We start from the raw sequence: 13969 nt of genomic DNA on the forward strand, positions 1-13969 counted from the left end.
TGTAAGCCAAAACACCTAGGGATCCACAGATTGAGAACCACTGCACTAACCCAAACAGAATGAAAATGAGATGTCAGTAGGACTCAACCAGCCATTTCCAGAAATAAGTAGTCTTTATATTGGTCTCATATGGACCCCGGTCAGCATGCAGATTGAGAGATGACTCAATAAGTATACCACCCAAACTGTGAATATCTTGCTTTGTTGTATTATTACTCTGAATTGGTGTTTACACATTATGTGTAACTGTTTAAACCATCAGGTTATATTTTACAGGTTATACAGACCACACAGATGTCCATAAAACATTAGACATGCAATATGAACATCCTGGTGGCTTCTGTTTATGCAGTTTAAGAAAATCATTATATGGTTCAGTTTATATAATCAGGCATTCTGCTATACCCAAGATTCTTTGGAAATCTGAAACAGACATTAGCTTGGTTTGGAAGGTATTTAACTAGATATGGGCAGAAAAGCTGTAAGACAGGATATAATGTACTTTTTCCTCTGAAGGGAGGGAAAAAGTAAGCACAGGCAATACAATAGAGGTTTTGTTCTTGATTAGGACTCAGGCATCACTACATTGTCAGTGACTTGATAATGATTACCATTTATAAAATGGCAATAAAGAGTTATGCAAAGAAACTGAAACTGGCCTGATGATTCAGACTCAAATACCATGTCTGTATTTCCTGGATAATGTACAACCTTCAAATCAATAAAAAGTACATTCAAGGAGAGGCAAAAGGTGATTTCCAAAACCCAAATCATGGACTGCAGCAGTTCTATCAACCAACCTGCTTTGAAGTTGCAAAGTGTCTCATTACATTAGTTGTCCTAGGAATGCTTATAAAAGGATGAGTGTAAATCGAGGATGGGAATAATGGGGCCTTTCAGATGCTGTTGGAGTTTATCTCCAAGCATTCCTTAGCATTTGCTTTGCTGACAAAGAGTGATGGGAATTGCGGTTTAATAAAACAGAGGAGGCCACAGATTCGCCAGAAGTTGTAAAAACAAAATGCTCCAAATAAGGACAGGTTGCTTACCTGTAACCGTGTTTCTTCGAGTGTACTCTGTGAATTCACACTAATGGAGAAGGCTGCGCCTGCGCAGGCTCCAACGGATACTCTTCCAAGCTAAAGTTTGAAATTTGGCGGTAACCCCGCCCCTCTTCCCGGAGGGTATAAAGGGCGCCCTCCGCGCCCGCTCTCCAGTTCCTACGCCGCAAAGGCAGCGAGAAAGGGAGAGGTTTGCATGTGGGGAAGGAAGGGCGGGATTGTGTGAATTCACAGAGTACACTCGAAGAAACACGGTTACAGGTAAGCAACCTGTCCTTTTTCTTCGTGTACTCTGTGAATGCACACTAATGGAGACTAGCAAGCTGAGGTGTAGGTAGGTGGGATAGCAAACCCGATAACCAGTCTAGTGTCCAAACAACACATTTATTGAGCACAAGGTGCAAAAATAGGCAAATGCAACGGTCAAAGAAGCGATGCAATAGCATATAGTGCAAAAAAACCGATCCTTGTTGTTAGGATCCAGAACACAATCATAACATTGTAAGTGGGCAATAGTCTGTAAGAAAATACAGAGGTAGGCATAAACTCATTCTCTGAAAACAGAGGGAGAAGTATTCAAAAAAATACATTTCAGTGCAGTGGGTAAGTATAGTACACAAGCACTATGTTAAAGAAACCCTGAGCACATTGATTACAAACGGGGTGGATGACAACGGTCAGCCTGTAAGAAGGATAAACCCGAAAACTGGGTTTGAGTAAGGCAACAACATTAGGTAAGGCAGGAGGAAAGGACGGACCTGGCAAAAGCCGAGTCCTTGAGGTTCTTTGAGTCCATCCTGTAGTGTGAAACAAAGGTGGATGGAGTGGACCAGATAGCCGCTCGACAGATGGAGTCGAGAGGGACGCCCCTCAGGAAGGCCGTAGAGGTGGAAAGGCCCCTCGTAGATCTAGGGCGGATCGAAGAGGGGGGTTGGCGTTTGGCCAGCTGATAAGCGAGCTCGATGGTCTGAGCAATCCAGTGTGAGAGTCTTTGGGAAGAAAGTGGTTCGCCCAGTTTATGGGTAGCGTAAGCCACAAACAGTCTAGGTGACTTACGTATGTCCTTAGTCCTGTCCTTGTAGAAAAGGAGGGCTCTCCTGACATCGAGGAGATGGAGTTTCCGTTCTAGAGAAGAAGAAGGATTAGGGAAGAAAGCAGGAAGTATTATGTCCTGGTTCAGGTGAAAAGCAGAGACCACCTTAGGTAGGAAGGTGATGTCCGGGCGAAGGACAGCCCTGTCGTGGTGGAAACGGAGATAGGGTTCGTCCACCCGGAGAGCAGCCAGTTCCGAAGGCCTGCGCGCAGAGGTGATAGCGATGAGGAAGGCAGTCTTCCAAGAGAGAAGGTGAAGGTCTGCAGAGGCCATAGGTTCGAAGGGAGCTGAAGCTAGTTGAGAAAGGACGAGTTCGAGGCTCCATCCGGGAGTCGGAGGTTGAACTGGAGGATGCAAGTTGTTGTAACCTCGAAGGAAGGTCTTAATGAGGTTGTTAGAAAAGAGAGAGGGTTGTCCCTGACGTTGGAAATGCCAGGAGAGAGCAGCGAGATAGGATCTTATCGAGGCCAGAGAAAGTTGACGATCCGCAAGGGAAAGTAGAAAGTCCATGACCAGCGGGATCGAAGTAGAGGCGGGATCGACGCGTCGGTCCCGAAGGAAAGTTTGGAATTTTGCCAGCTTGTAAGCATAGGCCTTCGATGTGGCCGGTTTGTGAGCGGCGCGAAGGATCGCCTGCAGGTCTGGGTGGAGAGAATTTAAGGAAGTATCCTCCAGGCAGTCAGGTGTAGGGATGGGACGTCGGGGTGGAGGACCTGTCCCTTCTGTGAAGATAGTAGATGAGGGAGAGTTGGGAGAGTGCGGGGAGGATCCGCACACATCCGGAGTAGCGTGGGATACCACGGCTGGCGTGGCCATGCAGGGGCGATCAGGATGGCCGATGTCGGTGTTAGATAGAGTCTCTCTATCACTCTCGAGATGAGAGGGAAGGGAGGAAAAAGATAGACGGGTTCGATAGTCCAGTCGAGAAGAAACGCGTCTCCGAGACAGCCCGGAGTCGAGTTTGGAGGTAGTCTCGCTCCGAAGCGAGGAAGTTGAGCGTTCGAGGGGGAGGCAAAAAGGTCGAGAGCTGCCCAGCCCCAATCGTCGAAGACGGATTTCAGGATCTCGGGATCGAGACGCCACTCGTGGGGGGAGGTCGTTATTCTGCTTAGAGAGTCTGCTAGAGTGTTTTGAGCCCCCGGAAGGTGAACTGCCGACAGAGTTATGTGTCTCGCTATGCACCATAGCCAAATGTCCATCGAGAGAGCCATGAGTTTTCTCAAGCCCGTACCCCCTTGTTTGTTGATGTAGTACATGGCTACTACGTTGTCCGTTTGGATTAGAACAGACTTGTGGGGAAGAAAGCGAGCAAACGCCCGGAGGGCTTTGAAGATTGATAATAGTTCTAGAAAGTTTATGTGGTGAGACCTTTCTTGGGTGGACCACAGGTCCCTGACGGTGAGGTACGACATGTGGGCTCCCCACGCAAAATTGGAGGCGTCGGTCGTGATGGTGACAGACGGTAGGGAGGGATGGAAGGGAAGTCCCACACAAACGTTCGCTGGGTCCTGCCACCAACGAAGGGAGAGGCGAACGTGGTTCGGTATCGTGAGAAGCATCGAGCTCGGATGCCGATGGGGTTTGAAAGAGTCTATAAACCATCTTTGGAGAGGTCTGAGACGTAATCTGGCGAAAGGGGTAACCATGACCGTGGAGGCCATGTGACCCAGAAGAACTTGGACCGCGTGGGCTCGGATCCTGCGGTTGCGGAGGAGGAGAGAAAGGTGCTGTTGAAGGGCTAGGAACCTGTCCTTCGGTAGGGAGGCGGTTTCCGTGATGGAGTTGAAGAGAGCTCCAATGAAACGGATCTCTGTGGTTGGGAGGAGTTGAGACTTTGAGACATTCAACTGAAGGCCCAGCTGCTGCAGGAGAGAAAGAGTCTGTGAGACATGGTTTTGAAGGGATGAGGGGTCGGACGCGACAATCATCCAATCGTCCAGATAAGGAAAGACCATAATGCCCTGTTTCCTGAGGTGCGCTGCCACCACGGCGACCACCTTTGTAAAGACCCTTGGGGCCGTGACAAGGCCGAAAGGGAGAACTGTGAACTGGTAAGAGTGTCCCAGGAGCTTGAAGGAAAGGAAGCGTCTGTGGGATCGACGCACCGAGACGTGGAAATACGCGTCGCGTAAGTCTATAGAGGCGAAGTAGTCTCCGTGTCGGAGCATCGGGAGGATGGAGGCCACTGAAACCATTCGAAATTTTGAAGGCAGAATGAAGAGGTTTAGAGCCCGTAGGTCGAGGATAGGCCGAAGACTTCCGCCCCGCTTGGGAACCGTAAAGTATCTCGAGAAGAAACCTCGAGTGTCCTGCTCGGAAGGAGAAGGCTGGATTGCGCCCTTCGCCAGAAGGGAGTCGACCTCGGCGCATATTTCCGGTGAAGGGTCGGTGTGGAGGATGTGACCCGTGGGTGGCAAGGTTTCGAATTCCAAGGCATAGCCGTCTCTGACAATGCGAAGAACCCAGGCATCTGAGGTGATAGACTCCCATTCGCGGTAGAAAGGAGCTAGGCGGTCGAGAAAAGAACAGAGAGGAAGGATCTGGTCGGGGCCTAGGAACGGCATGGTAGTGGCAGTAGTAGTGGAGATAGAAAGATCCCCGAGAGAGTGGGCGTCAGGCCCGACGTTGGGGTTGTGGCATAGCTGCAGGACCTTTGCCCCGACCTTTCGGGACCTGGTGCTGGCGGCGAGGTTGTTGCTGATGACTGTGGTGACTCGAGCTCGACGAGCGTCGAAACGGCTGGTGACGAAAAGGCTGAGGGTAGCGATGGTACCGTTGCGGGAACCATCGGGTCCGCTGAGCCTGAGGTTGATTGGTCCCGCACTTTGTTGCGAGAATCTTGAAGTCGTGATTGGACTTAAGTTTGTCATCAGTGCCAGAATTGAAAAGGCCTTGGATGTCGAAAGGAAGGTCTTCGATCACTTGTCGAGAGGAAGAAGAGAGTCCTGAGGACCGAAGCCATGCATGCCGTCTGATCGCGACCGCGTGGGCAATCATTTTTCCGGCGGTATCACCGGTATGCTTAGCCATTTGAATTTGGTGGTGTGCGAGAGAGTCCGCCTCCTGTTGGAGGGTCGAAAGGACTGACCGGTCTTCGTCAGAAAGCTTGGCGAAGAAAGGTTGGGCTTTCTCCCAGAGGATCTGTTGATAAGCGCCCATGCAGGCCCCGTAGTTTGCCATACGGCAAAGGAGGAGAGCACCGGAGTACAGCTTGCGGCCTACCGCATCGAAGCGTTTGCCCTCTCTGTCGGCCGGGGAGTTGGAGTGTCGACCCGACGATTGGGAGGCCTTAATCACCATGGAGTTTGGGTCAGGGTGATGCTTGAGCCATTCCAAGGCTTCGTCATCGGTTTGGTACCAGGCCTCTATTTTCTTAGAGGTTGGAGGTATCGAAGATGGAGTCTTCCAAGATGCCTGGATGACGTCCAGGAGGTATGGAAGAAAAGGCAGCAAGGTGGCTGGCGGGGCTTGGGCTTGAACCCTCTTGAAAACGGGGTCGGTAACAGCCTTTGAAGTTTGTTTAATTTCCATCCCCAGAGCGTCTGCCATTCTGACCATCTGGTCGGAGAAAGCCCGAATATTATCCGTCGGGGAAGGTGGGTCGACCTCGTAGGCGTTGTGAGGCGGGGAGAGGTCGAGACCGAGAGAAACAACGGAGGCGGAGAGTATCGACTCGGGGCGTTCGATATCGGGGTCATCCTCCTCGGGCCCTTGAGGGGACCGTGGAGGAGAAACAAGCACAGAGTCCTGATGGGGTATAACCTCAGGAGCAGGGAGAGCCGGCTGTGGAGGAACGCCCTTGGACGCGGAGGCCTGGGCGGTGCGGGCTAAGCGCGTCATCTGTCTACCCCTCTCAGGTGTTTGAGCCGGGGGAAAGAGCTCTTGTCGAGCCGGAAGACGAGATGGTGCCGGCTGGGGAGCCTTAATAACTGTCCTGACCGACCGGTCGGGGGAGGCTTGAGCGCCCACATCCGAGGACTGACCATGAGGAGAGGAAGAGGAGCGGAGGCGTTGTGCTGGTTGGATAGGAGAGGATCTCCTAGAGGAAGGCCCAGAGGAGGGGACGTCCTTCTTCAAAGACGCTGAGGAGGACGACCTCTGGATCATTCGTTTCTTTGCTGGGGGTTGTTTCGACGCGACCCTCAGCGATTTTCCCGGCGTCGGGGGAATCGGGCACACAGCTGCCGAGTCAGATTGAGCCCGTCTGGATTCCTCCTGAGCCCTCTTGAAGGCAATCTTCATGGCAGAAGAAGATGGCGGCGAAGCCAGGCGGGATCGAGTGGAAATGGCCGAAGCCACCGAACTCGAAGTTGATGAAGGGCCCATCTTGCCCGACCGGGTGGATACCGTAGCGGTGGTCACCGTGCAGGGCGGTTTGGTCGGTCGCGGTCTCGAGGTTTTCGAGGTTTTAGATGATACCGACGGAGCAGGCCTGGACGCCATCGAGGCTGAGGTGGAAGTGGAAGCCTCAGGAGCAAGAGTTTTTTCGTAAAGAGCTGCACAGAGTCTCGCAGCTCTATTTCTTCTGGCCTGAGCTGTAAAGGCCAGGCAAAAACGGCAGGTACCGACGACGTGGCTTTCGCCAAGGCAGAAAAGGCACTTAGCGTGGCCGTCGGAATCTGGAATCTTAGCGGCACACTGAGTGCACCGTTTAAAACGCGTGGTTGACATAAGAACGAAGAGTCCGAAGTGAGCTTTGCAGCGGAAAAAAAGGAACTGGAGAGCGGGCGCGGAGGGCGCCCTTTATACCCTCCGGGAAGAGGGGCGGGGTTACCGCCAAATTTCAAACTTTAGCTTGGAAGAGTATCCGTTGGAGCCTGCGCAGGCGCAGCCTTCTCCATTAGTGTGCATTCACAGAGTACACGAAGAAAAAACATGTTAACAGAAACATTTAAAATTCTACGCCCAAGCAATTATCTGTTACCAGTTGCTGGGGTTCAATTTCAGACAAGAAAACTATAGCACTATGCATGTGAGAAAACAGTGACATTTGTAGAAGTACCTAAAAAAGGCGCGCCGGGGGGGGGGGCGCTAGGGGTGAGAAGCTCCATGGAAAAGTGACAGAAGGGTGCAAGAATGGAACAGAATGGTAGGTAGGGAGGAAGAGACAGGTAGTGCATCTACACTATAGAATTAATGCGGTCTGACCCCACTTTAACTGCCATGGCTAAATGCTATGGAATCTTAGGCATTGTAATTTGGTGAGGCACCAGTACACTTTTGGCAGAGAAGGCTAAAGACAACTTCAAATACAACTTCCAAGGTTCCATAGCATTGAGCCATAGCAGTTAAAATGGTGTCAAGCTGCATTAATTCTATGGTGTAGATGCACCCAGGGACACATTTAGCCTGGACAAGAGAGTTTCCTCCTGCCTTCCGATTGTTTCCTCTTACAGTGGAAGATATAAACAAACCACAGATATCAGTCTGTGGTTTGCTTTTTTTGCTATGCTCATTAGGTAGCAGCAGTCAATGATCTGGATTGTTTTTCAGTCAAGCCAAAGAAACCACCCCAAGACAAATCCAGGTGACAAACATGCTGGATTATCCCAGTATCACATCCCTTTGTTAATTTATCAGTGAATCTGCCCAGGGTTTTAGTATAAATTTTTAAAGAACTATCCAAAGTGCTGAACTATTTCAGCACCTTGGATAGTTTGGGACTGATTTACCATCTCACTGACATCAGAACAACCAGCCATTGTTGGCATGCTACCTGTTGCTACATCTGGACCGCATAACGAACCACAGGCCAAGAAATGCTAATTCTGCAACAAATTGAAATTGGAAGCTAATATACTGCCCCAATACCAAAATACTACAGTGAGCTTTGAAAAATCATATGTGCTGGATGGCTTTTTCCTAATGGTTTTAATGGCTGCATGTTTTTGTGAAATTATTAAATTGGACTGCTCAAACTGTTATTTAAAATGTTATTAGAGGTCATTAGCCTGCACTTTTTAAAACTGCTGCTGGAGAATTGAGCTAAGAGCTGTTGGATGGTCAACATTTTATGTTATGTTTTGGGTTGTATGCCACATTGTTAGGGTCATGTCTTACGAGACAGCTTCAAATGTTTACAAAAACAAGAGATAGCTGCATAAATAGGTTTTTGGTGTCATATTTAATAATAGAAGAACTTTGTTCTCTTTGAGTTGGATAAAAGCAACATTGTGGTTTGTATATATGCACTTGCTGGAAGCAAAATGTGCCACATCAGATTAATTTTCCTGAAAAACCAAGTGATAAAGGCTCTGCTATTCTTCTGAAACTAATTAAGAAAATAGATAAAAGAATTTTGGTTTGGAAAGAATTGTTTGTTCACTGAACCAAGTGGCCATTTAATTTCATGCTGTGCTTGCTTAATTATTGGTCGACAAAATATGATCATGAGGCATGTAAACTTCTGTTTTTCTGTGTACATAAACTCATAGTGCTGCCAATCCGGCCCACAGTGACCTTTTGACTGAAGGAACTCAAAAGCTGGCCCACAGTTTATGAGTGCTTCTCACTTTGTGTTTCAGCTTGTGGGGGAGGAGGCTGAACAATCATCGTTTATCCTATATTGCATTTCTCATTTTAAATGGGAATTAACTTGGTGATATTATTTAAGGATATAGCAATATTCACAATGTGCAGAGTAATCTTATACCAAAGCAATCAATGCTAGTCTCCTAACAAGGATGGTACAGAGATAGAAGTAAGAATAAATATTCATTTTCAGTGTAGATACATCCACTTTTAACTCCCGAATTTAATTGAATAAGAAAACAGAAACAGTGTTAAATATTTCTACAGCCACATAGTACCTGTTCACATGGATATCGGCCAAATGTGCAAGTTATAGTAAGTCTATAGGGAGATCATCAGGATTAAAAAAAATAGTCTTGTTAGTTGCTTCTGATCAAATTGCTTCCAGATACTTTTTATTCTCAACAAGTTATGTATGTTTGAGAAGCCCAGAGCACTGGTAGAAAAAGCCTATTTGTCACACATATAATTGCTTACCTTAATCATTATATTTCTGTTTTTCTTTGAGATTAGCACTGGTTTCTCTGAGGAGGAAAAGACTGGGTCGTTCACATAATCAAAGTTGAAACCAGATGGGATGACACCATCAAAAATGAAAAAAACCTTTGTCACAAAAGGCAGTGTCAGATTAGAGGATTTCAGTGAAGGAGTTGGGCAACAGATTATTTCTGAATTTGAGCGATGGTTACATGCCTGCAATATAAAAGGAAACAAAATATTTCAGCATCAAGTGCAGGCCTGAAACATTTTATATGAAAGGCTATGGATTTCACCTTCCTGATGTACTGTGTTTAAAAGAAATGGTGAAAATATCATTGATAATTCCTTTTAATATAGCTCAAAATTACCTATAATAAAACTTCACACTTACGTATATGATGAACTAATGTTCAACCATGAATGTACTTTGTCATACATAGCTAGTACAGTATCAATGAAAAAACAGTATTAGAGTGGATGGAAGTCTATGGATATTTGTTTTGGAGATTCATTAATGTTTTCTTCTATCTTTACATCTCACTAGCATTGCAGAATTCCAGTTTAGTGTTAATATTCAAAACCGAGCTTTTTAAATCTAAATTTTGACCCATTTCATATGCCAAGCATTGATGCTGGTATCAAACAAAGAATAGTTTAATAGTCATTACAAAGTACTAAGTAAGTCAACAAGGTGTTCTTAAAAAATTGTCGTTGTTAATGATGATAATAGGAAAAGATGGATAGGCAACAATGACTGCTGTTGCTACTACTACTACTACCACCATTATTCTGCCTTTTCCCCAGATCAATACTCAAAGAAGCTTATAAAAACTATAAAAGACATTGCCAAAAATCCACCAGATACAAAAATTAAAACTAGATTCAATTAAGTACATGTATACCAGCACAAGAAATAGCAATATCTAATACACTGTGTAAGAAAAGTTTCCAGACATCTTATACCAAAGAAGTAGAAGGAAGATGTGAATCACAGAAGCTTGAGTTTCATTAGACTGGCATCTCATCATGATAAACCATGGTTTATCCTGGCCATCAAATGCAACCTACACCCAGACTACATAAATGTATTTCATATGGACATTTCTATTAATCTTATGAGCTATCCATATATTGAGGAAAATATCTCTAACCAACTTGATACATAAAAAAAATCCAAACAAAAACAGATGATTAAACTGTTGGTGATCTGTCTTTCACCAATGTGGAGATCCTGATGCATTTTATGACTGATTCAAGTCCAAACTACACATTGTACTGGATCCACAACTAACAGACCCCTTTTAAAATTAAAACAAAATTAAAGGGTAATGATCAGATGAAATGGCAAGTGAAGTGTTCCGGATCATTTATTACCTCTTTTTACTTCTCTAAACAAAACATTAGGTGCCATTTGAACTTTGTAATCTTGGTTTAACAGCCAGCATTTTATAGTATTTAAAACACTGAGCTATGGAGTAGTTGTTGTGTGCCTTCAGGTAGCTTCCAACATATGGCAGCCCTAAGGCAACCTATCATCGAAATATCTGTTCAGGGGGTGGAAGTTGCCTTTACTATCATCTGAGATGACTGCTCGTGACTCACTTAAGTGGGTTTTCATGGTTAAACAGGGATTTGATATGTCTCCAGTGTTGTAGTCTAATGTTCAAACCATTACATCACATGGCTCTGAAAAAACAGGTTTCAAATTCTTGCTCCGTCATGGAAACCCATTGAGTAACTCACATGTTCTTTGCTTCAGAGGGAGGCAAAGGAAAGCCTCCAAATCTGGCCAAGAAAATTGTGTGACAGGTTTGCCTTAAATCAAAAATGACTTAAAGACACTTAACAACAACACTCCCCACGTCTGTTCCCTGCAGAGAAAATAGCTCTGTGAGATTGTCATTTATAACATAAAAACAGTGCAACTATGCAGGATTAAAAGAGTTAAATGTCTCCTGCTCCATCACATTCACCTTCCAATCAGATTGCTGGCCACCCATGCAGTTGATTAAAAAAAACAAAAACGTAAAAAGGTAGAAAAAACAGGAGATCAACCAAGGTCTTGCCAAAGCAATGTGTAGTTGTCTCTCCAAAATGTGAATAAAGGAGCTGACCCCTGTCACCTTTTTCTAAACTCATTTGCACATAAAACCTCCCTAGAATTAATTTGAGGCTCTTGGTTCATATGTCCCTGGGAAATTCTGCTCCAATTGCATCCTTTTTCATTAGACAGAGCAGGATGAATAGTACATGGCAGAGAACTGTGGCCTTTTATTCAACGGGAGCAACAAGAAAAATAAACCAGCAATGGAATTTAGTTAAGACAATGGGAAAAAAACATTCCAAATGCCTGCCAGAACGCTATGGGCACCTCAAGCTCAAAACTGGCAACCATTAGGAATGTTTTTTCCACTGTCCTACCTAAATAAATGTAGAGTTACTGATTCATGCATTTGGCAAAGGGTGGGAAGGTCAAAAAGAGATCTTTCTGCACAGCACTTGCTCAGCTAAAAGCCATTTATCTCTTATGCCAGAAATTGTCTTATGTTTGCTGCCTAGAAAATCAAAATTTTCCACTCAAAAAGAACCACACAAAAACAAAGATATATGCTAGTTTTATATACTTTGAGGCCAAACTATATTTGCATTTTGTGCTACAGTTCATGCAAAAGCTGCTCCCCACAGAAGGAAATTTGGATAAACTAGCTCTGCAGGCAGTTCCACTTGTTGACGTTTCCTCTCCATTTTTATGATAGTTGTTTTTCCTCTTTTTTCTTTCGCAAAGTGATACAGTTCTGATTCAATGAACTGAAATGAGCAAGACTGGATTGTGTACATGCATACTTAATTTCCCCCCAGTTTTAACATGTAAGCATACATATGGAGGAGTTAAAATAAACGCATCAGGTGGCTTCTAAGTGGGACAACAATGACAAAAGGATTGTATGAAACAATCCCTGCCTATATGTTCCTGGCATTATATTGCCTCCAGGATCTTTGCCAGATAAGTCTACTTCTGGAGGTTGTAAGCTCATTCTTACAGGAGGTATTTATGCTTGGATGCAAATCCATCAGGCGTGTTGTAATTATGTCCTACCATGTAGCTCTGGGAATTAGGTGAGCTCCAAGAACCTTCTTATGATTTGATTTATTTAGTTTAGCATTACAGAACATAAAAAGGGATTCCTCTACCACCTTCAGGGGAAAATGATTCAGTTTATTCATCCGCTTCCTTCTGTTGATGAAGAACAGATTGGTTTCTCTTCAGATCGTATAAATCTGAACAGATTGATATGAAATAAGGCACAGCATTAATTATTTTAATCCTATGAACTTCAAAGTACAACTAGCCTGGATCAATGCAGAAGGTTTTATACTGAATCAATGGAAACTTAGTAAATCAGCACTTACTTAAGTTTTACTTGCTGAATGTATTTACTTCAGTTAGGACTCACAATTGGAATTAGGTCTTTGTGTCGCATAAAATAGACAACATTAAAATAATAGCAGTATGGCACTGACTGAATTGTGTGATCCTAAGCCATTTCGTTATTGGTTACTGGGTATCCTGAAGTTAGGAATTGGTTGGGTTGATGAGAGAGGGTCTTTTTAGTCCTTATGAACACTTTTCTAAAAAGGAATATATTATTTTTAACAGGTAATATATGTTTTATTTCCCTGCCTGGTTCTAACTCCTTGTTGTTAAACCTGATTTTAGATATCTTGCTTGTGTTTACACTGCACTAAATGTTTCACGACTGTGTTGTTCTGGTCTTAATGTTATTTTATTGCATTATTGTTTATTTTCACTTTGTAGGACTTGTTTTATAGAGGACTTATTTTACAAGTGTCTTATAAATACAGACAGTTAATAATAAATTATATTAAAACATTAACTGTATACTACATTTAAGGAACCCAGAATGTTGATGGCTGGCTGCTGAAACATTTATATGCATCAAAACAAATCCCTGGCAATCATTACAGTGATTTTATTAGGGTAAATTTATTGCACATCTTATCTACTGTAGAGCACCAATGTCTTTTAAATTAATAACACAGCATTTGTAACCTAGTTTGTGGGCATCTATCAAAATAGTCTATAGCTCTTTAGTTTATTATGCTACCTTCCAAAAAGGATGCTTTCAGAGCATGATAAAAAAACATCTAATAATATTGTTTAGTGGTGATGCAATGTGACTGATTGGGAAGGTCAAGAGAAATTGCATTTGGTGTGCCCTTATTCCTATGTAATTTGAGTTGACATTTTTACTTTGAAATTCATTGAAACCATTGAAAAATGTGATGCTTTTCATGAAATACCAGATTGATAACCTATACATGAAGAAAACAATCAAATGTAATCTACTCAAGCGTAAATTAAGATGCTGCCTATTTAATTTGGGTTTTAAATGTGTTTACTGCAAATGTTTATATTTTATTTCAAGATGAGCTCATTTGAATGGAAATAGAATAATTTGATAAAAAGGAAATATTACTGAAATATAGTTTAAAAGGGCCAAAGGAAAAGGGAAAGAATTCCTCATAAAATGTATGCAGTTTACAACACAAAGGAATATCTATTGTTCCTTCAACACTAATCATTACCTGTGGGACAAAAAATGCAGACATGACCAGAAAACCTGAACTCCAGCATCTAACCTTATTGTAATTTAAGTATTGCAGTAGGATAAATATGGAAGAACATCTATGAATTTGAGGTTACCACTTAGTAGCTGACCCAGATGAAACGAGGGGGAAAGAGGTGGTGTGTTTCAGAACCCCGACCATCAGGAAAGCCCTG

At 44.0% G+C, this 13969-nt stretch overlaps 1 protein-coding gene across 3 annotated transcripts in view; it reads right to left on the reverse strand.

The window, feature by feature from the left end:
* The window catches only part of met (MET proto-oncogene, receptor tyrosine kinase), a 143277-nt gene that overhangs the window by 23674 nt on the left and 105634 nt on the right, over window positions 1-13969 (reverse strand). For all 3 annotated transcript variants that reach the window (XM_008111166.3, XM_008111167.3, XM_062982403.1), the window contains one exon: window positions 9163-9378. In XM_008111166.3, coding sequence (XP_008109373.1) covers window positions 9163-9378 — 216 coding nt within the window. The remainder of the gene's footprint in view (window positions 1-9162; window positions 9379-13969) is intronic.

Source organism: Anolis carolinensis, chromosome 5 (assembly GCF_035594765.1).
Source record: "Anolis carolinensis isolate JA03-04 chromosome 5, rAnoCar3.1.pri, whole genome shotgun sequence".
Classification (NCBI taxonomy): Eukaryota; Metazoa; Chordata; class Lepidosauria; order Squamata; family Dactyloidae; genus Anolis; species Anolis carolinensis.